The sequence below is a fragment of the Bombus pyrosoma genome, linkage group LG16 (assembly GCF_014825855.1).
Source record: "Bombus pyrosoma isolate SC7728 linkage group LG16, ASM1482585v1, whole genome shotgun sequence".
NCBI lineage: Eukaryota > Metazoa > Arthropoda > Insecta > Hymenoptera > Apidae > Bombus > Bombus pyrosoma.
The window spans coordinates 5,289,355-5,317,076 of record NC_057785.1 but is presented as its reverse complement, the minus strand read 5'-3'; the positions used below and the strand labels follow the sequence as shown (position 1 = coordinate 5,317,076).

Genomic DNA, 27,722 nt, shown 5'->3' with positions numbered 1-27,722 from the left:
ACGACTACGCCTGACGTGTATAACGATGGACATGATTCCACTGGCAAATTAGTAATTTTCCTAAACTTTTCATAGAACAAAAAAAAAAAGAAAAGAATCTATTATATTCCATACTATATAGGTGCCCCTTGAGTCATGAATGTGTGTATATGCACTTTAAAGTAACATGTGTGAGTACACATATTTATGTTAGCATCACTTTCAAACGGCGGTTAATAGAATATTTGGTATTGATTCAATACGACTAATAAAATAAAAATAAGAGTTTTTATTGACACAGTAGAAATAAGAGTAAAGTATTTCCATATTCTATGTGTAAGTTTTAAGACTAGTACCAATTCAATGACACAGGTTTTTCCTCTGATCTATCCTGTATGTAAGAGAACATTGTTCTTGCGTAGAAGATTTTCAGCAACACTGAATGATTACAGAAGCGATTATTAAAAAACAAAAGATTATAAATATCACCATATCACCATTTTTTTATATATTAATTTAAAAAATTAACTGTGTGCTCAGAACATAAAACAAATGTAATTAGATAATAAATACTTATAACAGAATAATTATAATGCCTATGATATAATATTAAAACACAATTAAATAAAATTAATAACGTTTTAACGTTTTTACAATTAGAATATACCATTTGCTTAACACCTTGGACATTTTCTTTGATAATAGGATTATAAATAAAATATATAATATATCTATTATATAAATCGCCCATAATCGCCTCAATTCCTTTCAAATCTTCCACTCAAGATTAATCCTCTCCTTGCTAATAATAGAATACCTAGTTGGGCTTTAAATCATTATACTATAGTAAGAACATTCAGTCTACGAAAAATAATAGTTATCAAATGTCAAAGGTATAAGCACCCCCTATTAAGTTTCTCACAAATACTTTTATATTCACCTATGATATCTTATTGTTATTATTTGTTAAGTCACTTTTGAACGCCAAGTATGTTCATGACAATTCCCTCTGAACGTAGTATTGGTAGTAAGTCTTAACTCGAGTATCGAATATTCGATATTACTAACTATCTGTAACTGTGGTGCGGTCAGGTAGTACAAACTTCACTGAAATAACAATTGTTAATAGTTCGGTTAATTCTTCGTTCGTTATATTCACATATTATCCTCTTTTCATATGAATAAAGAATACGTATTTTTAATATGCTTTACAAAATAAAAATGCGTATATAAAGTACAATTTTTATGGAGGCATAATTGAATACAAAATTGAAAAATATTTTTTCTCAAAATAATAATTTCTTTCTTGATTAACTATGAAACTAACTTGTGACATCGTTGTATGCCTCCATTAAGAATTTCTAGCTGCACCACTAATTTACTCACTCTTGCACCTGTTCACGGAACAGAGTCAGTACGTATAAAAGATTAAGTACATTCTGCTTATGAAGCTTACAAGCACGTAAATAATTAATTAGCAACACATATTATATCAACAAACTATACCATAATTAAAAAGCAAAGTTGGAAACAGAAATATGAATTATTTCTAATAAGAACTCCACCATATATCAGTGCGAGAGTTCTTTTATTATCTAAAACAAATATGGTTAGAAACATCATAAATTTAAATTTAGTCATACTGTATGTATAATTATACTGTCTAATCATATTATACAAGCTACTTTAAAGTATACATATATTGGTCCACATCTGAGAGCAAATAATAAAGAAGCAAAGAGAAAGGTCGAGAGATATCCATACCTGAGTTAAAAGAAATAACATAGAAAAACTATGTATTACATACTATGAGTGATGTTTTCGTTACTAATACTCGGAAGTGTCTAGAGATCTGGAAATGATCACATCTTAAATGATAAAATATTATGACTCCATTTCGTGAACAAAATAATGTTTTATACCGCCATTTTATCATGCAAAAATGATAGAAAATCTGTATTGTGAAATAGCTCCTTTCTATGAACAGAAAATAAACATTCATCGTCTCGCATATCCCATATCTCTTTTTTACCTTCCTGAATGAAGAATACAGAATACTTTATCAGTCAGTGCTTTTTTTCTTCTTTTTTCAGGGGGAAATATAGGTTAGGATCAAAGGTCGGCCCAAGCGCGGGTTTGAAAGGTTAACGGAACGTCTTTTCTCCTTCGTTTCTACGTCTCATCAATTTGTCCACGGGACACAGTGAGATCTATCGAATGTTCTGACCTTTCAAACTCGCGCTCAGACCGACGTTACTCAGCCAGGCATTTTACGACTTATAACACCCATTTCGCAGGCGAGCTGCTTGTGTTCCCGATCGAGCATCAGAGTTCTAGCGCTGAGGAACGAAAGATCCGGCAAACGGTTCAATATCCTCGCTGTTTCTGGCTGAATCGGCATTACCCGACCGAATCTGTCCATTACTACGTGCTCAGATCCGGATCTCTTGGTCATAGGCTTGCCACGGTAAACGTCTCCCGTCATCGATTTCTCCGCTGATGAATACTGTTTGTCACTTGACGGAAACGATCTCTCAACCGACACGAATTGTCTTTCGCTCGTGTACTGTTTATCAATTGATAGAAACTGCTTTTCTATTGGTAGGCATTGTTTCTCCATTGGAATGCCTCTTTGAATACTTGTGCTCTTCTGTTTATGTCCTGAGTCGAGATCAGTTTTCCTCTTCCATTCTGGTGCACGTGGAACAGGCAAAGGTTCGATCATTTTCGAAGATTGTGAACGTTTCGTATTCTGTGACTTCGTGATATCATTCTCCAGAGAATCTATCGTCTCCACTTTTGACACTGAATTGCATCGTTCCCGATTTACATTTACTTCTGGCATATCTGTTGTTTTGTAAAAGATTTCATTTGAAAGCAGTGATTTTGGATATAGATGTGTATTACGATAAAGTAGAAGCATGCAGTAAAACAATCTAATGTGTTTGTGTGTTCTGGCTATACAATTACAAGCCTAAGACTTACGATGATTAATAGGATTCCTTGCGCTACTTGGTCGACGATAGGATTCAGAATTGGTGGAGTTGTGGGATGTTAGTAGAGGATCAAAGGGACACAAAAAGTCCAGAGGTAGAAGAGCAGATAACCCACCACCTAGATTACACGATTTATCAAAGAATATTCCCAGTAATTAGCACACTTTGTACAAAACATAATTGCAAATGCAAAGTGAATAAAGCAATTAAATATTTTTACACTAAAATGTGAGGTACTCCTTTATTTGTCTATTAAAGAATATCTGATATTGTGGTAGCAAAATAAAACTAATGAAATTGTAACATGAACATACATTGGTCTGAATACTTACTAGCTTCTAAGGGATTAACAAGCCCAGAACTATTCCAATCGAATTGAGCAGCAGGTACTTCCTAATAAAATTATATCAATATTAATTATGATCAAATATACTATGTGCAATATTATTAATTATTAGTAGAATAATACTTAAATAATCAAAAGAATTTCAGAAACTATTTAATAATAATTTTGTGAAAACCTAATTGGAAGTTTAGTACTTCTAATTGTCATCAATAACAAGATTCCATGAAATCTTAACTAGGGAAAAATGTAATCACTTATCCAAAGAGTATTGTATTTAAAAACTTACTTCTGAATTAGTTGAAGCTTGGGATTTGCTGATATTCGACAAAGCAACTGGTTGAGGATCAGTTGTGGCTTTGATTGGCTCTAACGGAGTAAAGCCAAGATTCGCAGCAAATCTTGGAACATTCGGGTTCCATCTCGGCCCGAATAACTGCGAGTTCTTAAATTTAATCTTCGATCGATTGTACCATTCTATACAAGCAAATGTTACTCACGATATTACGAGAATCAATACCAAGAGAGTTTAGCAATACATTGTTGCTGGAACTGTTTGTCCATTGGTACGTCAAAGCATTCGTTTCCTCAACATTTTTAATACTCTGCCAGACTTCATCCACCTCACTTATCAGTGGCTGTATCTCAATCTCACATTGCTCAGAGTCCATTGAAAACATGGTAGTTATTATGTCCTCTATTTTGTTAGCAGCCTAAAGAAAATTTATGCAAGTTTCTAGTAGTTGATTCAAAGAAGATAAATGTAAAAGAAACTCACGCTTTTATTTTCTATTCGACAAATTGACTCTTTTAGACTAATTTGCGACTGTTCTACTGAGGGCTGCTCGAATGCTGTTTCGAAATCATTGAAATCTCCAAAATCATCTTCGTCGTTTTTTTTATCAGGTACATTTGTTTCATCCAGTTTCTCTAATTGCGTATGCTCGGAAAAATTTGTAAAATCACCAAAATCGTCATCTTGAACTAACATTTCTTCTTTCTTCTCTCCTGTTTCTGTGGAATAGTCAGGAAACTCTGGCTGAAGTGTGGCAATTGAAGTTTCCAACATAGAATCATACTTGAAGTCGCTAAATTCTTCACTCGGACACTTGGAAATATCTGGCAGTGGTGCAGAGTAATGGTCATCTTCAATCTCAGAAAACTGAAGATCTGTGACAATTTCATGTTCCATTTGATCTTTCAAAAAAAACTCCTTATTTGAGTTATTAATGCTCAACTCATTTTCAATAGGACTACAAAATACTGAATTTTTAACATCTACAAATTCCGCACCGTCAACTTCAAATGAAAAGTCATCTTCTTTAATAGATACATTTAGATTTTCGACAGACTTATCTTCTAATTTCGACTTTACAATGGTATTTTCTGAGTCCAAATTCGAATCTTGTTTATTTTCTCCATTGAAGTCTTTGTTTAAACTGTTTACATTATTGGACATGACTCCAGAGTCTTGAACTTTAAAGCAATCTGCTTTCGAAATATCTGTAGATGCATTGCTATTGGAAATCCAATTTTGTGAATCTTCGAACTGTTCATAATCGTAAAAAGCATCGTTTAATGACCGTACCGTGTCAGAAGCGGCGGTCGGATCTCCTAAATCTAGACTTAAAGGTTCTATATCTTCTAAATGATTAGCTTCCCCCTCATTTTCTTCAAAGCTATTGCTTCCGCTGGTTAAATTAACTCCATTAGAAACCCCTCTTTTTACAATAATTTCTTTATTATCATTGTTTACGTTTCCCAAGTTCTTTTTGCTATCATTTCCTATGATTTCATCCAACTTCTCAACTTCTGTCCCGAATTTAATATCATTTACAGTATCATTTATTTTCTCAAGTATTAAAAGGTCCTCTGTAATTCTCGGTTTTTGAGCAACATTTATTTCAGAATTTTCTGGAATTTCTGGAATACCATTTATTCTTGGTGAAGTATGTTGAGATGTTAAAGGTGTTTGGACTGGAGTTACAAGCTTATGCGGTGAATCTGATGATACAGATAATCCTAGAATATAAATGTTGATATATAATAGAAATGTATATAACATTATATATTTATATTATACATTATATATATTATATATTTATATTACATTATATATTTTCATAATATCATATTGTATAATTTTATTATATATTATGTATTATTGTAAAAAATGTTGTAATTACCATCTATGCCTCCAGTAGTAAAATCTCCAAACTCATCTTCCTCAGAGTCCCCTAGATTGTCTAAAGGAGGAGGCGTAGAACTAACTAGCGGAGGAAATGCCATTCTTCATGGAACTTCTGAAAAATGATGTTTGTCTTCTTGTGATTGAAGAAGAAAACTATTATTGTATAAAATTTTTGCTATTTATATAAAATATTTATGTCTATTTCTTAATATAATTCATCAAATGAAATTCAATATTTCTTGCTCTACTTGTGCTATCAAAATGAAAACATTTACCGTCAACATATTTTATAATTTTATTTGAAAAATAATGAAAGCCCTATGAAAAATACAAAATTTTCATTTTCATTGTGATGATACGCATATGTCAAATTGTATTAGGTTAGGTACGTGTCATTAAAGATGACAGAAAATATTGAATAAGATAATTAGAAGGAGCATCGATTGAATTTTAACTGATCGTTATATATCGTTTTATTATGGTATGTAGGTCGAAAACAAGATTGGTGAACGTTGTAATTGAAATTAAAAAGTGATCGAACATAGACTTACAAAGGAGTGTCAGGTACGTGGAGCACCTTACGAAATGATTTTTATCTGTAGTTCGTCATCATTTCTATTGTAACGAAATCAAACCTCATACGTGTGCAATCTTTATCAGTAACAATTGCACTTGTTATAGTCGTAAGGTTCAGTGGTACGAATCACGAGACATCGGTCGTATCACCTGTTCTATACGTGTTGCATCTGCGCACCTGTTCGCGCTTCTTATCGCGCCTAATTTTAAAGTAACACAAATTTAAATCACTTTACAATATTAATCATTCTTTTTCTTTCCTTTTACGATATTCCTTTCTCATCCATCCAATATTTACATAACCTTAAAAGAACAAAGATTCTTAAAAGTAATTGATATGCATAATTCATAATTTTTTTGTTCTAAATATAATTTATAAAGCATTACCATCATAAGAATTTTATTTACATTTTATTAATCACTACATAACGTTTGAAAATAATTCATTACAACAAAAGATTATCATAAAGTGTTTATATGAGAGTATTTAATAGTTATATATAGTTTAACCTATTTTGTGTCTTGTTTGGCAATATGTTGTGTTCGCCTGTGTTTTCTCATGTCTCCCTTTTGTCTGAAGCATCTTCCACAAACATCACATGCATGTGGTTTTTCACCAGTGTGAATCTTTATGTGGTTGTTTAAAGCTTCTGTTCTGGTGAATGCTTTTTCACAATAGTGGCACTTGTATCTACGATCCCCTCTGTGTATTAGCCTATGTTGGTAGAAGACAGAACCAGTTAAGAAAGCTTTGTTGCAAACATCACATTTGAATGGTCTTTCCCTTGTATGTTTTTTCCTAGTGTGGTCTGCCAAATCTGGCTTTATTGTGAATCTTTGGTCACAATATTCACAGGCATAGGGTTTTACACCCATGTGGAACCTTTTGTGGGTCCACATATGACTGGATTGAGTGTAGCTTTTACCACAGATATTGCAAACATATCTATATAAGAATAAAAAATCATAAAAATTATAAAATATTAATATAACTTAATATACGTACGGTCTTAGTCCACTATGTCTTCTTTTATGAGCATTCAGAGAATTTGCAGTTGGTAAAAGACTACCACAAATATCACATGGGAATTTGGAGCATCTGTACTTTCCATGTTCTTGAAAATCTTCTATACTCACAAAAATACTTCCACAGAGTTCACAAATGAACTTCTCCTTGCTCTTCTCTGATCTTCTAGGCACTGGTTGGTGTCTCTTCTGCTTATGCTTATAAAGCAGAGAGAGTTCCTTAACATCTCTGTCACAAATCTCACACAAAAATACTACTAGCACTTTGAATATTCTTGGGTGCTCTTTCCAATGAAGAACAGCCTCTGCGAAAGATTTGAATGTAGAGTTACAATGGTTGCAAGAGTATGGTTTCTCAATAACGTGAGATTCTCTATGAGTTTTTAAATGATCCATATCTGCAAAGTGGCTGCTACAGAATTCACAATGGTACAATTTCAATACTTGCATCTCTTCTATAAGACTAATTTTCTCCTCATGTATTTTGCAGTGTTCATCTGTGGAATCACAACTTCCAAAGACTTCACCGCAACGAATACACCTATAAAACATAACTTGTTGATTACTGAAGAATGATACGAAAACAAATATACTACCTCCAAATAGTTTGACTGTTTTCCAAAATGATACTGTGCCCAGCGATGTGTTTATTCAGTCTTGATTTCTGTGTGAAACTTTTTGAACATTCTGGACATTTGTATGGCTTTTCTGGAAGATGAGTTACCACATGGCGTTTCAAAGTGTATCCATCACAAAACCCCTTGGAACAAACTTCGCATACATGAGGTCTTGTCTTTCCATCCACACATACATGTTTTTTTAATCCTTCTTGATTTTCAAATAATTTTCCACATTGTAAGCAGGATACTCTACCATCTTTACAATGATATCTGCAAATAAAATAAATGGATATATTATTTAAATTTTTCTATAATAATTTTCTAGGTAATACCTCTTGTAGTGATAAAACAATTTTAATTCCTTCCCAAACGTAATTTTGCAAATTTCGCAATACAACGCTTTTGCATCTTTATGAAAATGTTGATGAAACTGCAATCGTTCTTCAAACGTGAAAGTTGCAAAGCATATATCACACTTGTAAGGTTTGGAAGTACATTGTAAATTAGGTTTGCACTTATGCTCATCAAGAGTCTCTTTTGTATGATACAAATTCATACAAGCTCCGCATTTCAAATATTTCTGCTTGGTACCCAAACAGAACAAAGTTATAGATTCGTTTTCTGGTTCCTCATTCTGTTCAATGTTAATTTCATTAGGAATTTGTTCCTCATCACTACTCTCAAGAACAATATCGCTATCGTACAGTTCAACATCTTTCCTAGTCTCTTTATCTTCTTCGTAAATTCTCATCCGTCCTTCGACACACAATGGACAAGAATCAATATTCTCCTGAGAATTTTCTTGAACATCATTTCTAGCATTATTGAAAGAATGGTTTTGCTTTAAAATTTCAAGGAGAGTTTCCTCAGCTCTGATACACTGAACATCAAATTCATTGCACCAAGTAATCTTTTCAACACATGTTGGACAAAGTTGTTTGGGGAGAGGATCAGTTTTCTTTACCTGAAAAAATTCATATTTAATTATCAAATTTAATTATTATAGAAAAATTCATATGCATAGCAACAAAAAAATATAAATTCCTTCTGTTTCATTTATTTATAAGTTATCTTAATGTTTTCATTTTATTAATTGTACATTTACATAAAATTGGTGTAATTTGTACTAAGGAGTAAAAAATTCAACAAATAATTACCTTAACACTTAAACATGTGTTTATTTTATGCAAAAGTTTCAAAGATTCACCAAATTCGGAATAGATGTAAATCGGATGTAAAGTTTCTCCAGCACATAAACGACATAAAGATTTTAATCGATTTTGTTTATCGGGATCTGGAGCTAATTCTAAAATTTCATTCGAGGAAAATGGTTCCTCCTGGGACCAAATAATTGATCCTTCGAATTCATCAAAATCATCTTCATGCTCGCTTAATGTGCTAATCGACTCCGTTCTTCCGCTATTCATGTTGGAAGAAATCTACGAATTCTTTTTATCTAAAAATTTAACATTAATAATCGTTTATATTTTAAAGAAAAAAGATATTATACGATAAATAAAAAGTTACATAATTATGAATTTTCGCTCGAACTGTTTGATTCTTGAGAAATATCCTATATAGCAATAATAATTTTCACGTGCTTTCGTATTGAATGAAAAATATTTTATTATTTACAATCTTTTAAATTTTACGTATAATATTTGAAAAATTATTTTCATAATATTAATTATGAGATTATATTATATTGAGATTTTTTGAATATGCATTTTTTACAATTAAATTGTGAAATTGATGTGTAATTTCTTAGTTGAAATAAATTATTGTTATACGGTAAGGTTACTATTAAATAATACAAAAAAAAATGATAGTTTTAGACTATCTTATCTCCACAAGTGGAGCGTACGATCGAAATTATTTCAGAGCAGATTACCTCGTTCCTTGGAAATGAAAAGGGAAGAATTCTTTCATGGCAAACTAAACTTGAGTCTTCGTTTCGTCGAAACAATCTGACAGGGAGTCTAATCTTTATGAGTTGAGTATTTCTGGTAAACATGCTCCCACGACGACCGAAACAAAAGCGAATCTTAAAAAATTTTCGTAGTTTAAGAACGTTAGAAGCTTATTTTTCATCATTTGATATCTCAGTTATAAATTTTTAATCAAATCAATTTGAATAAAACCTTGATATTAAATTTTAAAGACAAAATAATTATAAGAAATGGGATAGTAGAAAATATATTTTACAATAGTATCAATTAATATAACTAATAGATGCACAATTGCTGAATTACATTTTTACTCTTTCTGTACAATAAAACATTCATTTATTACACAATGTCCTGATTTATTACTATAACTTAATTATTATTTTGGTAATATTACATATCGGACATCATTTTTTATCCTGTGCTCCCTTAATCTTTTGCAATGTCGTAGAACTATCATTAGATTTAATTTGAGTTTGTCTAATTTGGATTTCGTTTGTCTTTCATAATCTTCACCAGTGAAGAAGTATACATATTCTGAAACACAATTTTTTACCTTTAATAATAAAATATGTATTTCAGTTATATAAAATGGAAAACTTACTATTATCATTACAGATGTCCATTTCCTGTTTTTTATAGTGTAAATAAAGATTCAAATCGCCTTGTTTTCTAGCATGAGCTTTCCCCAATGATAAAAACATATATTTTGCTTTTAATATTTGATTGATGGTATTTATAAAATTATTGACTGTTTCTAAAGATTGTCTCCCAATAATGTACTTTGGGATTTTACTGAACTCATCCGTGCCTATCAAAGGTATCATAAGACAAACTTCAGGTTCGTTAAATAATACTTTTTTACAGTCTATCATTGGAGTCTCTTGTTTTTCTCTATTGTCACTTATTACTGTATGTACTGGTGTGAATTCCTCTCCCGGCATGCTTCTTAATGATAAGGAATTTTGAGTTTCATAATAATCATGAATCAACTCGGATGGAATATTTTTTTTCATGTGATTGATTTTTTTATTCACAGCTTTGATATGTAACATTAATTCCTGGAATTTTTAGATTTCTAATTAAAACTTATTTAAACTCAAAATGTGTAAAAATATAAAGAATTAAGAAACATACTCTGCATTGATTATTCTGCTTCTTCATTTCATCCAATTTTTGCCTCATGATTTCTATATCATTACATTTCTGCGAGACTGCTGTACGCATTTTAAGAAGTTCTTCTTTCATTGCATCTTTGCCTGGACATAAAATTAAATATAAATATTGTAATATAAGATATTAAACTAAAGAATACAAATTTAACCTTACTTTTAACAAATATCGTTGCAATTTCAAGATCTTGCAATTTTTCACATTGTCTTTCCAAAATTTCTTCCAGTGTGTAAGAGGTTGACATTTTAATATATGTGCTTTACAACTAGTAAATTGTTAAAAAACAATTGTTTATGGAATAACTTAGGAGAATAGATATAATTTGTTAGGTATTACCTGTTATTACAAATAACGGTCACTTTTCTATCGCCGTTTATAAACTTCAAATTTAATTCAGCGTAGTTTACAAATGGCGCGCTTGTCGGCGTCGGTTTAAAAACTTAAGGTAACCCGCAATTAGCCGTTTTTCTTTGTCAGTTGTAGATCGCTTTAAAACTGTATTTGAAGTTTTAAATTAAGAAACTAATGCTATATAAAGAGTTAATGATTTTTAATAGGATTGATTATTGTATGACTTTTATATATTAATTAATTAAATGTTGAATTTTTATGAATATACGCCATGTTCTTGTTTTCTATCATATCACGTGATTAATCCAAAATACCTAATGGCTGCCAACTCATCAGTATGTTGATGGGTTACCGTTAATTTCAAGTATTCTTAAGAGATATTTTTCTTCGAGATTATTTAATACAGTTTAATGAAACTCCTTGAAAAATGCGAGGTGTAATATATATTTTCGTAACGTTACTCGCGTATGCTCACGGTATCAGATTTTACCTTGAGCCGAATGCTTTCAAGTGCTTAAAGGAGGAAGTTCAAGCAAATGTTTTGGTTGCTGGGGAATATGAAGTCTCTGTGACACCAGCTGTTAAAACCGAATACATTGTAAATCACCAATTTTCTATCATATTTATTTTTTTAAGTGTATATTGTATACAGAAATTATGTTGAGGTTATATTAGGTTAACTTCTCTTAGCTCACATATGGAGGATTGAGTTGTTTTTCAATTTTTAGATATCAAACTGCAACAAGAATTGAATAATTTAATGTTTGTAATTTTATAGATAAGAGATTCAAAAGGAGATATTCTATCGAAAAAAGATGACATTCCCCATGGAAAGATGTTGAAATTCTCATTTGTCACAGAGACATATGATACATTTGAAATTTGCTTTATGGCACATGCCATACAACCATCTTTTTCAGGCAGTATATATACAGATACATAATTCTAAAATACATAATGTTTCTTTGTATTTCATTACCTATACTTAAAAATATGTTTTAGATATCAAACAGATTAAGCAAGAGATTCATTTAATCACAAAACGTGGAATTGAAGCAAAGAATTATGAAGGAGTAAGTTCTTTGAATGATTTTAATATATAGATATATCAAATTGTTTTTGTCAATTTGATTTTTAAATTATTCTTATGTAACAATTCTGTTTCATTCTTGATAAAGTATATATTGAATATTTCATAGGAATTGACAATCCTTAATTTTACCCTAATTTTAAATTTATAAAAGCAAATTATATTTTCTCCCATTTTCTTTTACATAATATGAAATATTGTATAAAAAATATAATATTTCGTAATATATTCTATGGATTGTCAATATCTATCACCTTTAGCAAAATTTTCAAGGATAAACTTACAGTATTTCCTATCTTTTCTTTGTTTTATATGTGGCTTGTATGGGCACACAGTTGGTAATGTAGCAATATTGATTTTATTAGTGACCACCCATATGGCTTTTAATGGCATGGGTTTTAGCATGGATTAGTTAGCACAATATCTGAAAAATTTTGTTTAGAAAAAAAGTTATTTCATAATATTTTAATAAAACCCAATTTTGTTTTTAATGGAGTTTGAGCACAGATGAAGTTTGAGTTTCCTAGACACAGACTTATAATTTATATTAAATTGTGTTTGAATTTTGAGTTTAATTAATTCTATATCTGGAATTTGACAGTATGAAATAACAATTAACTAATTAACTACTTTTATTTAAGATTGGTGAAGCAGCAAAACTTAAACCTTCTGAAGTAGAATTAAAACGTCTGGAAGATTTATCCGAAGCTATTGTCCAAGATTTTGCTCGAATGCGGAAAAATGAAGAAGAAATGAGAGACACAAATGGTACTACAAGATATAAAAATAACTAAATATCTTTTTTGTTAAACCCCTTGGCAGAATTAAAAAAGCATTTAATTACCTTTCTTAAAATTTTCAGAGGCAACGAATACACGCGTACTTTATTTCAGTATATTTTCCATGTGCTGGCTTTTGGTTCTTTCAATCTGGCAAGTCCTTTACTTAAGACGTTTCTTCAAAGCGAAGAAGCTCATAGAATAATTAGCACATAGAAATAATGGAATTTGTCAAAATTCTTACAATTTTTACACTTTCCAAAATTTTATTTATTTTTTGTTCTTCAGTAAATGATTAAAAACTACTGTCGTTATAAAATTGTGGGAAAATTGACTCACTTAAGTTTTGTATACTCAAATTTGAATAAAAAATAAATAAAGTAATAATCAAATAATTGTAAAAATAATTTAGTAAATTATATGTGCCTTTAAAATTATTATTTTATTAACTTACTGTATTGTAATACAAGTTTATAAAAGAGAGATTATGAAAAAGATAATATATTTTATAGGTTATATTTCATTTATTATCGATTTTGGTAAAAGACAAATTTTAAACTGTATTTTATTTATTAACTTGTAATAAAATTTTAATATACATCCTTAATCTTTATTATTTAAATATAAGCTATAATATAATCTAGTATATTATTTTAAAAATTTGAATCAAATTTCGATTTATTTCGATTTATTGTGAACATGGTAATTTAAACATAACCTACATAAAATCGTCGTAAACTGATTGTATTGAAAATAGTTCCTTCATATATAGTTTAGAAATTTTATGTTATATTATTATAAAGTGAAAAATGCAGGAAACATCTACTGTAAAGAGCATGATTAACAATCGAAACCGTGATTGTTTGGGCTGTAGAATTTTCAGTGGCTGCGGTCTTATTGGGTCCGGCTTATATGTTGCATACCATTCAAAAAAATTCCAGAAATGGACTGGAAAAACGACAATGTACACAATTGGAAGCGGTAATTTATCAATTTGTTTCTACATTTTTCTATATTTAATTTTTAAAGCATTTTCACGTATCACATGTTTCGATATATCTATGTAAATAAACTGTATATTTTAGTTAAGAATTAAGTCGTTATTGGATATCTTTTAACAATTAGATTAGTCTGAAATAGTATTTTTTATTATTCCTACAAACTTCATTCAATTTTGAATGAAATAAATTTGGCCGGTAAACAAACTTTTGAGGTTAGGATATTTTCGAGGAAAATGTATATTTTGTATACAAGGCTCATGATAGTATTGGTACACCTAGCACAAAAAATTTTAAATGTAAGACTATTGTGATTATATGAGTAAAAGTTGGAACCAATCTGAAAATGTATGTAGAATTTACAGGGCATATATTGTAAAAGTTTACTTAATTTAAAGCTGAATGTACAACAAGAATAATAGTCTTAAACATGATTAATGCTAATGATGATCTCACTAAAGAGACCATATAGATATAATAATAATATAATCATTTTGATGATCTTTGAAAGTATATGCCGGCAATAAATCAGTTCAATAAATATCTTGTGGTTTCTATATTTTAAGATCAAGAAACGTTAAAGTATATAGGTTGAGAGAGCAGAAAGTGAAAATAACTTTGTTGTGGACTCAACTTTTTAAAACAATATATACAAGATATACTACTAACAATATAATGGCTTTTTCACTCTCGATTTTTTAATCTAAAAATTTCTATTCTGCGGCTCGTCTGTTCATTCCGGCGTACGTATATACCGATTGATCAGTATAACGATTACGCGTTCAAACTTCCTCGCCGGGGATTAGCCGTCGTTGTGATGAGCAGACTCTGATGTTACTCTTTCTTCCTGGGCTTTTTCGCGACGATAACGGTTTCACAATAGTTTTCAGTTTTGACCTTGCGCTGTTCGCACCGCTGACATACACATACACTCACACATATATCCACTTCCTAAAATATACATTTTTAGATTTGTTCCAAATTTTAACAATACGTACATGTAATCACAATAATCGTGACTCATGACTCGTTACAGTACTAATGAAATTTCAGAATATATTATATAATATATTTATAAAAGTTTTATGTGAGTATTAAAATACTTTCACGAGCCAATATAAATTATAATTTATGTCTGACAATAAAAATTTTGCGAAATTTTTCCAGCTTTAATGCTGCTTGGCACTGCACGAGTTTTGGACCTCCCTCCATTTCGCAAACAATTTAACCATGGATAACTCGTAAATGAATATTTATTCAACTTTCATTACTTATACAAATGTTTTGATATCATTTTGTTATCTGTTTTTATATTTTTACTATAACTGTGAAATATAGATACAGATATAGTTATTTGAAAAAGCACTGCATCTATTTTCGTATTTGTTTTTTTATGTAAAAATAAATATGATCATTAACTTTTTTTAACGTAGACTAGTAAATCTGTTTAGAAGCTAATAAAGAAACAGTAAATAAACAATATTAACGTAATTTTATTACAAAAAATATAATTTACGCAGTTGATTGAATCGTTATCATCATCAATCATATTTCGATTCTAATCGAACTAGACAATTATTATGCAAATCCTCGAAAATTTTATCGCGCCGGATCAATCATTTTATTACTGAAAATATTTTATATAATTTTTAAATATTATTCTATTCGTGTAATTAACTAGAAATTTGGCTAAAACTAATGCAAATCATAGAAGAAATAAACGAATATGAAATCTGTACAGCAAAATGAAACGGTTTATTATTGTTTCAGTTAAGATTTAAATACAAAAATTGACTCCAGAGAAAATTCTTTACCCTTTAATACTTATTTTTATTGGAATAGAATTTTTGTAAATGCATCGATATCTATCTGGCTGTCTTGTTTGTTGTTAGCTCGGTTTATTATTTATATTTACACGCGAATGATCGCTGTTTGCTCGCTGGCGACCGACGGCTTAGAAGATGTTTTGAAATCCCATTGTCGCCAAATGACAAATAAAAGCTGTCACTCTAATAAATATGTTGCATCCGATGGACTGTTGTAACGGACGATAAGGAAACGGAATAAGAATTTCTCCAAGATGCATCAGACGGTTGCACATCGATAAATATTGATAAACATCATTTGGACTTAAGAGATCGAAAATTTCGAAACTTTCGACGCCAGTGTAAATCTCGATGATTAAATAAGTGCATTAAGTTAAATAAGCATTGGAATGTTTTAGGTATGTTTAACTGTAGTTAATTTGTTTAGTTTCCAGTCGTTGCCAACTGTTGATAAATATTAGCACGTGCTTAAAATTATCATCTAATTTCAACTAATAAGCTATAATAGGATTATGAAATTATAAACGATACTTTTCTTTTTATACAAAAACAAATGTTTCTTTATTTTCAATAACATTCCTTTCGTGTCGAGTTTTATACATTCTATATGATACTTCTTGTATTATTCGGTGGTAACATATATTTAAAAAAAATATATATATATATATTATAAAATAATAATAAAATAATGTATATATTGCAAGTTATGGATAATCATGCAAAAAAATTATAATTATTTATAATCTGTACGACAGACTAGCTCTGAGATGTTTATCACTCATACTGTGCGTCCTGCAATAGAAAAAGTAATAAATACATTAATAAATTATATAATAATAAAGATAAATTTATTACATTTTGTTAGAAAGTTAATCAAGAGGTTTGAACGAAAATTAGACATGTGATCGAAACTTACATATTTAATGTATGATAGAAAAATGTCATAGATCATTGTCATAAAATTGATATAGAGCACCCTATAGTGTAGAGGTACGAATAAGAAATTAATGCACTGTGTTGGAGGCCAAAAGCAACAGTCAACCTGAACGTAAATAGAATAAAAAGGAAATTACAGTTATAATACATATATAGCTTAAATGTGCCATGAAGGAAATGTAATAATAGTTCGGGAAAGCGAAGTGTGTGTATGTATATGTATATATATATGTATATATGTACCTTCCACGTATCGTACAATTTCAATTTCATTTCCTCGCGAATCTCCTCCATAGTGCGGTGTTCTAAAAGACCAAGACCAATGAAAAATATTCCTAGACAAGTTGGACTGGCTATACTTTGGTCTAGACAGGTCTTTTTGATAACGGAGAGTACAGTTTTCCCGGGAACTATCCTATCCAAAATCATGTAGAACCAGTGATGAAAAGGACCTTGAAGTAGACCCACAATAGTCATGTTTTTAGTCCTCGCATAATCGTGCATATATTTGTCAGAATCTTTTGAGTTATGAAATTTTTGTTCTGCATGTGGAGAAGCTGCCATAACGTATGTTCTAGTAGGTAAACATTTATGCTTTCTCAAATATTCATTGCGTTGTTGGAGGACGTCCCCTGCCGCCATCATCAAACCACAACTCACAGTGTTGGTCATTAAAAGATACTTGCCTAAAATTTGTATTAATGATTATAAATTACTATAATTTGAAGTTACTTGAAAATTCATTAATATTTGTCAAGATTGTACAAAAATTTGAAAATTTTAATATATTAAATATTCGTACTTACCAAATAATTTTTTCCACACAGTCATTTGCGTACTGAACTTAAAGTCTATTAGATAATTACTTTTTATTATTAGCCTGATTTTTTAAATATTTATATATTAGATTTCTTTCTTCTGTATTTTATTTAAAATTCTTTTTTTACTATTAGATAATCATAGAGATTTTAATTTTTCGATGCTTGTGAAGACGAAAGTGTTGTCGAACGTGATCCAATAACATACCGGTTCCGACTAACTAAAAAGCGAATACCTTTTACATAGATTTTCAAAACAGATATAAGTTACCGCTTTGTAATATAAATCTGCGCATTACTGAATATAAATTTGCGAAACCGCGGTTATTATAAGATGGAATGCAATCGAAAGTTGCGCCGCGTCTGCGCGGTAGATCTACAACCCCACCATTCAGCATTTTCCACTTGTTTGAACATTAATCTTTCCATAATCTTTATTTGGCAAAAAAAACTAACTTAATTTTGGGCCATACCAAATTTGTGATTTCTCTTTGATAACATATGATAATTTTTTACCAAAAGTCCAAAAATATTAGTTTTAAGGCGCGAAAATCATTTTTTTAAAAGTTGTACATATAGAAGTTTATGCATATTATACAATCTGGGCATACATATTTTTTCACTACACTGTAGATTTTTATGCATTTATAGGAAATTAAAGAATGTAAAAAGTCACAAAAACCTAAGATAAATCTAATCTAAAATGAAGTTCAGCCAGCGAAAATACGACTATTATGATGATCTGTTATTTACTATAGTTGCTTAAAGGCTTAAATCTCAACTACTTTTAATTATAATCTAATTAATTAATTAACTATTTAATTAAAATGGAATTGATATTGACGTACATAATATACAATAGGCTTTTAGACTTTTTCAGTTATTTATTATAAGTCAAAATTGTATAGATATATAATACAATGATAAAAGTTAAGATTATTTAGTCTGAACTGATTTAGGTTTTGGCAAACCTTCCCTAAATCCATTCCTAGAAAAAATAGAGAAGAGTTGGTTTTTCATTATTCGAAATCAACCACTTATTTGCTATTTATTTTACGTTTATACTTACTTGAATTTACGACGGACGATTTTTAAGTAACGCATACGCCCGGTCCCTGTAGTCTTTCTCCTTTTAGCTTTTATGGACCAATTATCTATAACAAAGTTCAAAATTTTTTGGGCAACTTATGAATTATACTCTGAAATATAACTACTAGAATTGATTGTGAATATAAAGTAAAATATTACATGATCGCATTTTTCTCTGAGGATATCCACATTGAGCACATTGTGATTTTTGGATATGGTACGAACTACGACCACAACGTCTACACAATGTATGTGTCTTATTTCGCCGTTTACCAAAGCTCGATGTACCTTTCGTCTGTAAAAATTAATAAAATTGCTAATTACAAAATCATTAAATACTAATATTAAAAATATTTTGTCATTTGGGTTAGGTTTCATAAACTTTTAATAAACACAACCTCAATGCATGCTTAAAGATATTAATATATTTCAAAAATTATCGTACCATAATTATTCCTCTACAATAAATTTATTCAAAGTAATAAAATATTTGCAATAGGTGCAATAACCAAGATTTCAGTCGAGAGATTGGTTCGAAATCTGGTGACGAGTCACAAACATTTGTCACATAACCTCAATCATCGTTTATTCACATTAATAATATACTGATACGACACATTTATATCAAAACTATGACTTTTTAATATTTTTAAATATAATTTAAAAAGACTTGAAATATTTTGCATGAAAATAACTTTTATGATCGCTTTAGAATATTCAGATTTGAGAGATGCGAGTATACGCTTACCATTTTGCACGAAGGAACAGTATAAGAAAGAAACTTAGATGTGTTCCAATTCCGCACGGTCCCTTATTCAAACACACAGTGGTTCTCATTTCAATATTAATTTTATGCAACACAAAAAATTTTTTTATTTCAATATATTTATTGTATATGATTTATTAACTTGATACAATTTGGATCTACGATATATATTGTATTAAAAAAGCATACATATTTGTATTATTTTACTTTCTTTTTAAGAAAGAAGGTTAATTTGAATTAATGATAATATATTAATTTTATAAAGACAAATATATTTATTATTTAAATGATTAATGTATTTAATATATTTTCGAATAATTAAATTACTATCAGGTCATTTGCATCAGTAAGAACGTCGCGAGAATATTGACTTCCAGACGGTACAATGTGTTTGTAACCAACTATACAGTCCTTCAATTCACTACCCTCTTCAATGACACAATTACTACCTAATATGCAATTCTGTATTACGCATCTGCAACAAATGATTTATAAATTATAAGTATTCCTTCTATGAACATAAAGTTTAATTATTTTAAATATAATACCGTTGTTTGACATTTGCAAATTCCATTAAAACGCTCTGTGATATTCTAGTCTTTGATTCAATGGTTACATTTGGCCCAATATGAGTGTGTTTAAGAGATGTTTTTTCTTCGATAAAAGCATTATTGTCCACATAACAATCTTGCATTTGTGTGCTACGTATCGTTGCTGTAGGAGCAATAATTGGTACAGGAGACTGTCCATCATTATCGTTATTCCACCATTCTGATATCTAAAATATATTATATTCTACATTATATATTCTTATATCTCTATTGATGCTATTAATTTAATGTTTAAAACTATTAATTAAAATAAATGTTGTTCATTTTCACCTTTGTATTAGCAAGATGGTACATTTGTATGGTATTTGTCCTCAAACCAAATTTCCCATTACCAATATGAGCATAACATCGTATTATATCCCCATGGTAAGCATCTTCTAAATCAGTGCCATGATCATTGTATGCTGACATTTTTCTGATTAATTCGTCGAGTGGTTTCTCAACCGCGAAATGATAGATATCATCCTTTAAATTCATTTGTACTACAGAAGCATTTTTATCATCTGTACATTGTTTGGAAGGTTTTGAAAATTGTTTCCTAACAATATATGGAAGAAGTTCACCTTTCAGCGTAGTAAAATTTCTATAAAAAGCAGAAGTTAATTCATTAAGAAAATTTATAAATTAGATTGTTAAAAGCTTTTTTGGTGAAATTCTACTTACTTATTCTGTACCAGGAAATTTAAAACCCATTTGTTAATGACATACAAATGAGAATCCATTAATTTTGAATGCATAGTAAAACTTGGATGTTTCTGAAGGAATGTTTGTGAAATTTTTATTGTTTCCTCAAAGTCTGAGGCTGAAGCCAAGAAAATTAATCGGCCAGTCTCATTGCAAATGCCAATCAAATCAGTTTCAGGCTTCTGTTTGTTTTTTGGACCAGGTGTTACAAAGTCATCTGGTATTTTAGGAACAGGCAACATTAATGCTGTGATACTAGCATTATGTTTTCTATAAAGATTCAAAATTTCACATATGTCCACATCTGTAATCAAGTCACAAGATATAACCAAAAAATCTGTGTGAATTTTTTCATGAATAAGTCTGATAGAATCTGCTGTTCCCAAATCTTCTGCATTCTTCACAGTAACGATATCTGTTTTAATTTTGAGATTCAAGTCACTTAGGGCTAAGGAAACATTGCGTTCCATATATTCAGATATAATAACAATAGCTTCTTTAAAACCAACACGTTCTAATAATTGAAGAGGATACCAGAGCATTGGTACATTTCCAATTGGCAACAAACATTTATATTGACTTCGAGTAAGCTCAGTCATACGAGAACCTCCTCCAGCGGCAAGTACAACTGCTTGGAACTCTTTATAAGGAAACATTCTGTTTACCTAATAATTAATAATATATATTAAATTACTATAAAGGGAAACGAATTTGTTGTATACTAAAACTAAAGGTTACTTATTTTACAATAATACATGATAAAACGTACAATAAAGAAAAAGAATGAAATTATTAATATTTTCTTCTCAGTGTGACTTTAATAACCTCTAGTGACAGATGATGCATGTGTCATCAATGGTATGTTAGTTATTTAACGCCGCTGCATTTAGGTTAGATCAAGTTGTATCTCAAGTATTTCCAGCATTCTAAAACAGAAATTATAAAATTTGACAAAAATAGAATATCATGAAATATATTATATAAAATTTACATAAATTTATATTGAAGCATTAATTATAGCATCCTTAACCTATAGCAGAGTTATCAAATCTACAGAAAACGTGTATCTCGAGAGAGATCAGTTAGATTAATAAATATGTGTGAAAATGAAGACGATATAATTACCGTAGGAAAGTATGTGATAATAAAAAAGTTAAACTTTAAAAAGATTTATAAAGTAACTATGAATGGTACTTTAATGTTGGGGAAAGATGCAGTACAGATGCATGAGATTATTGGAAAACCATTTTGGACTACCTTTGAGATGGTACAAGTAAAAGGAGGGAAGCGAACATATTCTTTAAAAGAAGTAGTAGAAACAGAGTCATTGAATGATTTACTAAGTGAACTACCAAGTGGTAGTGACAACCGTTCTATTATTGATGACGGTACATCACAGAAGCTTTCCAAGGAACAAATACTTCAGCTTCAAGAATCTGGCAAAAGCGGTAAAGAAATAGTGGGTAGTTTAATTGAGAACAATAAATCTTTCTTAGAGAGAACTGAATACTCTCAGGAAAAGTACCTGAAAAAAAAGGAACAGAAGTATCTCCGATATATAACAATATGGAAACCCAGTATAAATTTATTGCACGATATATATTTTAAGCTAGATCATAACAAAATTGGAAATTTAAGAATGGACTCTTTAGCACAGTTATTGTCATACAGTGACGTTCAATCAGATGGTTTATACATATTGTATGATAGTGGATCACACGGTTTGCCAGCAGCTGCAATGTTAAATAGAATTGGTTCGAATACAAAGGGACATTTGATTAATTTGCACCCTGGAAATGAGCCTCAGGTTGTACTTATTAATGCTATGAATTTTCCTAAAGAACAATCAGACAGGTTACTTAATGTCAATATCTACGGTTTCTTGAGACTGTATTACCAGGGTGCAAGTGCAATGTTGGATAAAATTTCTAAAAAAGCTTATAATGATAATATAAATAAGGTAAAAAAAGTAAAAAGTAAAAATGACGAGAATCATGTAAATGAACAACTTCCACAAGTAGAAGAAGAAATAGGTATGAAAGAGGAAACTTTAGATAATAATGAATTAAATGATGAGATCAAGCATAGCATAGATATGAAAGAGAAAAATTTAGATAACAATGAATCAAATGATGAGATCAAACATAGTATAGATGAGAAAGAGAAAAATTTAGATAACAATGAATCAAATGATAAGACTAAGCATAGCACAGATATGAAAGAGGCAAATTCAAATATTGTTAATGAATTAAATGAAGATGTTAAACATAGCACAAATGGTAGTTTAAAACGCAAACGAAATGAAAGTGATAAATGTAAATCTGCAAAACTTACTCCTGTAAAGAAACCAAAGTGGTTACCAAAAACACAAGAAGCAGTGGATCTTGTTAATGGGTCTAAAGCTCGAGGATTGGCCATCATAGCAAGAGAACATCCTTTGAACATTGTTATAGCTCTTCTACCTTTTCTAGGACCATCTAGACCATTTGTAATTTATCACGTGCATCGAGAACCATTACTGGAGACTTACATGACATTGAAACAAAAGCAAAATGTTATTAATTTAAAACTTTTCTCCAATTTCCTACGATCGTATCAAGTATTACCAGATAGAACACATCCTGATATTTTAACCAGTGATACTGGAGGTTATTTATTAAGTGGATATTTAGTTCAGTAATAAGAAATACTTGAATAAACTTATACCATAAATAGTAATATACTTTTTATAAATGCTTTATATCTAAATTAATTTTTTGAAAATAATAAAGAAATGTCATTTTATATTTCATGTATGATTTACTTAATTCTATCAGAATTAGCAATATTAGAAATCTGTATTTTATATTTGAAATTTTTGACAGCAGTAGTAGTGGGAATAATTCGTTCTAGATAATAAATTCAACAGCTGATTCTGTGATCCTTCTTGTCAATGAAGTTAGGTTTCTTTAGTTCTCCATGTCAATAAAGTTAGATTTCTCTGCATCGGTTGAGTTCGTGAACTTTTCTTACAAAATTTAAATGTCATTATAAAAGGAAATAAGAATTTCTTACAAGAAACGCTTACGTAATAGATGGTACTGATTTAAAGACTGAGTATTTGAAAAAATGTCGAATTATCAAGTCACATACTTACACATACGGAGGTAATATTCGAGAGGTTAGAAATGTGAATATAAACGTATTTGAAAATGAATTCTGTGACACTTTTACCACTAAAACTTTTGTCGAAGAATTTATTCATGATGATCAGGAAAAAATTGCACGTGAAATTGAATATCCCGACGTTGCTGATCATGCTCTTGATTGTCTTCTTATGTATACGTTATTTGCCTTCCACAAAGTGTTCCCTTAACGAGCAAGAAGTAAGGAACAAGACGAAATTCAGACTCATAGTACTCATACTGTCTAGTCCTGATAACTTAGAACGAAGGGCAACAATCAGGAAAACATGGCTGGCTCAGAAACAAGCCACGGTCAAGCATTTCTTTGTAATAGGAACTTTAGATATATTGCCAGAGCAAAGAGAAACTTTGCATTCTGAACAGCAGAAATTTGATGATTTATTATTATTATCAAGACTACCAGATTCTTATGGGACTCTAACGAAGAAAGTTTTATACGCATTCAAGGAAATGTATGAATACTATGAATTTGACTTTGTGATGAAATGCGATGATGATACATTTGCCCTGGTACATAAGATTTTAAAAGAGCTAGATAAATGGGACAGCAAAGGAACAAGAAAGGAATTATATTGGGGATTTTTTAATGGAAAGGCACATGTCAAAAGAAGCGGACCATGGAAAGAGATAGATTGGATATTATGTGATTATTATCTTCCTTATGCGCTTGGAGGAGGATATATTTTATCTTATAATTTAGTAAAATTTATTGCTATAAATGCAGACATTCTTAAGTAAGATTTTGATAATATAAAATTGAATTGTTATTAAGTATCATATTTAATATTTCTTATTATTGGGTATATTTTTAGATTGTACAAAGCAGAAGATGTGTCTGTTGGTGTTTGGATAGCACCTTTGGCAAATATTGAAAGAAAACACGACATACGTTTTGACACAGAATACAGATCGCGTGGATGTTCTAATCAGTATATAGTTACGCATAAACAGACCATTCAGAACATGAAAAATATGCATGAATATTATCAAGCATCTGGAGTATTATGTATGAAAGAAATAAGAAATCACATGGGCTACCAATATAATTGGACAGTTCCACCTAGTCAATGTTGCAATTTACAATCAGGCATTCCATAGCAATCAAATCTCTTCTTTTCATACATCTGATATTCTAGTCATTTCTTCATTTTGAATTATTATGCAAATTTGTACTCAACCACTAAATTTGTTAGTAATTACTCTCATGAATTTTTTATTTATTTATCAAACACGATTATAATAATTCAATCTAAATAACAAGATGCTTCATAGTTTTCATAGTTAGTTAATCAAGGAATGAATAACGATAAATGAGTAAGAATTCGAATATTATCATATAAAAACATGCATTTCATATTAATACTCTTCTTTTGTAATGAATAAGTTAAGCATATTTATGGTTATTTTTTGTACATACGCTTGAATAGAAATAGAAATTAAAAATACCATTTTTGTAAATTAAATATATTTTTTTCACTTATATATATCAAATTCAATTTCATATAGTATATTTTATTTCAACAAAAAGAAACTTATTATCTTTTTCTCTCTTTATACAGTATCATTTACACTTATAAAATACAAAAACAGCAATATATATATATATAATTTTTTACTTTAATACAATACTTATGTAGTAAGATAGTATTTTAATTGAGTGAATCACAGATATTTGAAAACGACCAATTCAAAATAAATTACTACTTTATATATCTAAAATGAAAAACAGAAGGACAACAATAAAGTCACGACCGATTTTCAAATGTTCTCTCTGTGATAAACTATTAATTTACCGCATTTCATTACATCTTATATTGCTGATGATATAAGTATTATCGAACATAAAATTAAAAAAAAAACATTCTTTTTTGGCAATATTAGATGCAATTGAGGTTTTAATATTTTCTTTATATCCTTTTTCTTTTTTCTTTACAAATTTCCTATTTGTTTACTTTTATACAATAAAACTTTATTTCATGTTAAACCATGAAATGATGTTACATCCTAATTTTAGAAATGATGCATAAATCTTTCATTTCATTTTAAAATAAATGAACATATTTATGCATTTTCTAGAACTTACTTCTTCTTCCTATCTTGTGTACATTTTGGGCAATACCATTTTCCTTTAGGTTTTGTAGTTAATCCAACGCATGCAAAGTGGAACCATTCTATAGGACACTATATCAAAAGAGAATATTGTTAAAAGATTACGAATATTTAAAGAGATATTTGAGATAATATACACTTACGTCTGGATTATCACAACCAATCATTTCTCCATAAGAAACTTGATGACACAGACAATAAGTTGGTTCATTAGGATCTACTGGCATGTCTAAAACATCTGCTGGATGGCCAAGTGCAGTAGAATCTACTTGAGCACCACTTCCAACAGCCCCAGCTGACGAAGCAGAGGCAACAGATCCTCCTGAAATTATGTTCAATGAATTATAATCTTTTCATGAATATAGATGAAACACAATATCAACTAATTTTACCTTTCTTTTGTTTTTTCCTAGCTGATTTTGACTCATCTTCACTATTTGTGCCTGCAGCTCCTTTCTTTCGTTTCTCCTTCTCCTTCAATTTCTTCCTACCCTTTTTACTAGCATTATTTTCTTCTTGTGCCCTACTACTATTTAATGCTTTATCTTGTATCTCAGCTTCAAATCTAGCCAAATCTGAATCTAGTCTCCTAATATGTTTGTCTACTAATTCATATGTTTGTATTGCTAACTGAACTTTGTCATCGCCATATTCTTTTGCTTTATTGAACAAATTTTGAATGTGGGTCAACTGTTCTTTCTTCTTTTCCGGAGATTCTTTTTTCATATTTTTCAAATAATCATCTGCTAATTTATCTATGTCTTTCATTAATCCTTGTGCTCTGGCATCGAGATCTCTCATCAAAGTGAAGTTTCTTTGTAGTTCAATAGGTAAATGTTCCAAACCTGATGAAACAAAATTTGATAAATAATAAGAATTGCAACAAGAAATTATTTTCTCTATTATTAGTAATGCATTTATTCAATAGAGTTGAATTTGTGGTATCATAATATATGTGAGTGACATTAATAAAATTTTAATTAATTTTTATGTGACATAACTCTATAAAAATATACTTTTGTTTTTGTTTTAGGTCAAAAAAGATTGAACACTTACTATCTAAATAATGCTCCAGGTATAATGCAGTTGTCATGTTTATTTTCATACAATTGAAAAATGAAGGAAAATGTAATTTATAGAAATATTAAAATAATTTAGTATTTGCACCAAATTTCGGGTATCATTAAAAAAATCTATGAAACTTTCTGAAAAAGAACGATCGATGCTTGTAGACGGCACAAAGCAACATGCATTACTGTCATGACTACCAACTATATTGCTACCATCATTGTTCTTCTGGCGGGAAAAGGCAATTTGCTGTTTAATAATCCCACAAAAATAAATTAGGAAGATATATACATTCAGGGGACAAATATATATTATGACATGACACGTTATAACATAATTATGACATTACAACGCAATTTTTTACCCTGTAATTTAATTAAAAATTAGAAAGAAAACTTGAAACTAACATAGTTAGATTAATTAGAAATTCAAATTATTACAATAACAGTATATTATTATAATGTAAATATAATTATGTATCGTATGTAATTATTTATTACGTGAACTGAATCATAAAATAAATACGTAAAATTAAATTTAAAAAAGCGATGATACGCAGAAT

The 27,722-nt window shown here is 29.7% G+C and overlaps 11 protein-coding genes across 23 annotated transcripts; 4 read left to right on the top strand and 7 right to left on the bottom strand.

The window, feature by feature from the left end:
* Window positions 1-248: 248 nt before the first annotated feature.
* On the bottom strand, window positions 249-6,216 carry LOC122576718 (aftiphilin). 3 transcript variants are annotated; one of them, XM_043747406.1, is made up of 8 exons: window positions 6,061-6,216; window positions 5,505-5,621; window positions 4,097-5,340; window positions 3,819-4,031; window positions 3,608-3,754; window positions 3,308-3,368; window positions 2,965-3,093; window positions 249-2,826 (listed from the first exon to the last, which is right to left on the bottom strand). In XM_043747406.1, exons 2-8 carry the CDS (start codon window positions 5,605-5,607, stop codon window positions 2,237-2,239), a joined length of 2,487 nt encoding a protein of 828 aa, XP_043603341.1. In that variant the 5' UTR covers window positions 5,608-5,621; window positions 6,061-6,216; the 3' UTR covers window positions 249-2,236. The 3 variants fall into 3 exon arrangements, with proteins under 3 accessions (XP_043603341.1, XP_043603342.1, XP_043603343.1); XM_043747407.1 differs by having other exon boundaries at window positions 5,505-5,642; window positions 6,061-6,195; XM_043747408.1 differs by lacking the exon at window positions 2,965-3,093 and having other exon boundaries at window positions 6,061-6,215.
* Window positions 6,217-6,276: 60 nt separating this feature from the next.
* On the bottom strand, window positions 6,277-9,770 carry LOC122576719 (zinc finger protein 678-like). Of its 4 annotated transcripts, none has more exons than XM_043747410.1 (7): window positions 9,623-9,770; window positions 8,889-9,187; window positions 8,064-8,695; window positions 7,708-8,001; window positions 7,092-7,652; window positions 6,596-7,031; window positions 6,277-6,388 (listed from the first exon to the last, which is right to left on the bottom strand). In XM_043747410.1, exons 2-6 carry the CDS (start codon window positions 9,156-9,158, stop codon window positions 6,596-6,598), a joined length of 2,193 nt encoding a protein of 730 aa, XP_043603345.1. In that variant the 5' UTR covers window positions 9,159-9,187; window positions 9,623-9,770; the 3' UTR covers window positions 6,277-6,388. The 4 variants fall into 4 exon arrangements, with proteins under 4 accessions (XP_043603345.1, XP_043603347.1, XP_043603344.1 ...); XM_043747412.1 differs by lacking the exon at window positions 6,277-6,388 and having other exon boundaries at window positions 6,587-6,702; window positions 6,760-7,031; XM_043747409.1 differs by lacking the exon at window positions 6,277-6,388 and having other exon boundaries at window positions 6,587-7,031.
* Window positions 9,447-11,368, bottom strand: LOC122576725 (spindle and kinetochore-associated protein 1-like). 4 transcript variants are annotated; one of them, XM_043747424.1, is made up of 6 exons: window positions 11,187-11,368; window positions 11,007-11,115; window positions 10,815-10,936; window positions 10,282-10,738; window positions 10,075-10,214; window positions 9,447-9,775 (listed from the first exon to the last, which is right to left on the bottom strand). In XM_043747424.1, exons 2-6 carry the CDS (start codon window positions 11,092-11,094, stop codon window positions 9,563-9,565), a joined length of 1,020 nt encoding a protein of 339 aa, XP_043603359.1. In that variant the 5' UTR covers window positions 11,095-11,115; window positions 11,187-11,368; the 3' UTR covers window positions 9,447-9,562. The 4 variants fall into 4 exon arrangements, with proteins under 4 accessions (XP_043603359.1, XP_043603358.1, XP_043603360.1 ...); XM_043747423.1 differs by having other exon boundaries at window positions 11,007-11,368; XM_043747425.1 differs by lacking the exon at window positions 9,447-9,775 and having other exon boundaries at window positions 9,912-10,214; window positions 11,007-11,368.
* A 134-nt stretch (window positions 11,369-11,502) lies between these two features.
* On the top strand, window positions 11,503-13,474 carry LOC122576728 (transmembrane emp24 domain-containing protein bai). Of its 2 annotated transcripts, XM_043747432.1 has the most exons (6): window positions 11,503-11,799; window positions 11,980-12,124; window positions 12,204-12,274; window positions 12,627-12,629; window positions 12,933-13,059; window positions 13,154-13,474. In XM_043747432.1, exons 1-6 carry the CDS (start codon window positions 11,629-11,631, stop codon window positions 13,273-13,275), a joined length of 639 nt encoding a protein of 212 aa, XP_043603367.1. In that variant the 5' UTR covers window positions 11,503-11,628; the 3' UTR covers window positions 13,276-13,474. The 2 variants fall into 2 exon arrangements, with proteins under 2 accessions (XP_043603367.1, XP_043603368.1); XM_043747433.1 differs by lacking the exon at window positions 12,627-12,629 and having other exon boundaries at window positions 11,504-11,799.
* A 277-nt stretch (window positions 13,475-13,751) lies between these two features.
* Window positions 13,752-15,430, top strand: LOC122576448. The gene is made up of 2 exons (XM_043746773.1): window positions 13,752-14,051; window positions 15,236-15,430. The coding sequence occupies exons 1-2, from the start codon at window positions 13,880-13,882 to the stop codon at window positions 15,304-15,306; spliced, it is 243 nt and encodes an 80-aa protein (XP_043602708.1). The 5' UTR covers window positions 13,752-13,879; the 3' UTR covers window positions 15,307-15,430.
* Window positions 15,431-16,425: 995 nt separating this feature from the next.
* On the bottom strand, window positions 16,426-17,959 carry LOC122576445 (mpv17-like protein 2). The gene is made up of 4 exons (XM_043746764.1): window positions 17,637-17,959; window positions 17,074-17,516; window positions 16,811-16,936; window positions 16,426-16,686 (listed from the first exon to the last, which is right to left on the bottom strand). The coding sequence occupies exons 1-4, from the start codon at window positions 17,659-17,661 to the stop codon at window positions 16,669-16,671; spliced, it is 612 nt and encodes a 203-aa protein (XP_043602699.1). The 5' UTR covers window positions 17,662-17,959; the 3' UTR covers window positions 16,426-16,668.
* A 553-nt stretch (window positions 17,960-18,512) lies between these two features.
* Window positions 18,513-19,560, bottom strand: LOC122576447 (60S ribosomal protein L37). 2 transcript variants are annotated; one of them, XM_043746771.1, is made up of 4 exons: window positions 19,486-19,560; window positions 18,897-19,032; window positions 18,718-18,802; window positions 18,513-18,636 (listed from the first exon to the last, which is right to left on the bottom strand). In XM_043746771.1, the coding sequence occupies exons 1-4, from the start codon at window positions 19,486-19,488 to the stop codon at window positions 18,585-18,587; spliced, it is 276 nt and encodes a 91-aa protein (XP_043602706.1). In that variant the 5' UTR covers window positions 19,489-19,560; the 3' UTR covers window positions 18,513-18,584. The 2 variants fall into 2 exon arrangements, with proteins under 2 accessions (XP_043602706.1, XP_043602705.1); XM_043746770.1 differs by lacking the exon at window positions 19,486-19,560 and adding an exon at window positions 19,183-19,479.
* Window positions 19,561-19,754: 194 nt separating this feature from the next.
* LOC122576440 (translation initiation factor eIF-2B subunit gamma) lies at window positions 19,755-23,546 on the bottom strand. Of its 3 annotated transcripts, XM_043746758.1 has the most exons (8): window positions 23,405-23,546; window positions 23,133-23,323; window positions 21,568-21,724; window positions 21,333-21,463; window positions 20,778-21,213; window positions 20,385-20,697; window positions 20,052-20,281; window positions 19,755-19,978 (listed from the first exon to the last, which is right to left on the bottom strand). In XM_043746758.1, the coding sequence occupies exons 4-8, from the start codon at window positions 21,346-21,348 to the stop codon at window positions 19,822-19,824; spliced, it is 1,152 nt and encodes a 383-aa protein (XP_043602693.1). In that variant the 5' UTR covers window positions 21,349-21,463; window positions 21,568-21,724; window positions 23,133-23,323; window positions 23,405-23,546; the 3' UTR covers window positions 19,755-19,821. The 3 variants fall into 3 exon arrangements, with proteins under 3 accessions (XP_043602693.1, XP_043602691.1, XP_043602692.1); XM_043746756.1 differs by having other exon boundaries at window positions 20,778-21,463; XM_043746757.1 differs by lacking the exons at window positions 23,133-23,323; window positions 23,405-23,546 and adding an exon at window positions 21,924-22,060 and having other exon boundaries at window positions 20,778-21,463.
* LOC122576439 (tRNA (adenine(58)-N(1))-methyltransferase non-catalytic subunit TRM6) lies at window positions 21,589-23,483 on the top strand. The gene is made up of 2 exons (XM_043746755.1): window positions 21,589-21,656; window positions 21,835-23,483. The coding sequence occupies exons 1-2, from the start codon at window positions 21,636-21,638 to the stop codon at window positions 23,476-23,478; spliced, it is 1,665 nt and encodes a 554-aa protein (XP_043602690.1). The 5' UTR covers window positions 21,589-21,635; the 3' UTR covers window positions 23,479-23,483.
* A 440-nt stretch (window positions 23,547-23,986) lies between the features above and the next one.
* On the top strand, window positions 23,987-25,446 carry LOC122576443 (beta-1,3-galactosyltransferase 6). The gene is made up of 2 exons (XM_043746761.1): window positions 23,987-24,717; window positions 24,796-25,446. The coding sequence occupies exons 1-2, from the start codon at window positions 23,990-23,992 to the stop codon at window positions 25,079-25,081; spliced, it is 1,014 nt and encodes a 337-aa protein (XP_043602696.1). The 5' UTR covers window positions 23,987-23,989; the 3' UTR covers window positions 25,082-25,446.
* A 149-nt stretch (window positions 25,447-25,595) lies between these two features.
* On the bottom strand, window positions 25,596-27,582 carry LOC122576444 (inhibitor of growth protein 5). Its single transcript, XM_043746763.1, has 4 exons — window positions 27,149-27,582; window positions 26,485-26,937; window positions 26,236-26,414; window positions 25,596-26,164 (listed from the first exon to the last, which is right to left on the bottom strand). The coding sequence occupies exons 1-4, from the start codon at window positions 27,195-27,197 to the stop codon at window positions 26,063-26,065; spliced, it is 783 nt and encodes a 260-aa protein (XP_043602698.1). The 5' UTR covers window positions 27,198-27,582; the 3' UTR covers window positions 25,596-26,062.
* Window positions 27,583-27,722: the final 140 nt, after the last annotated feature.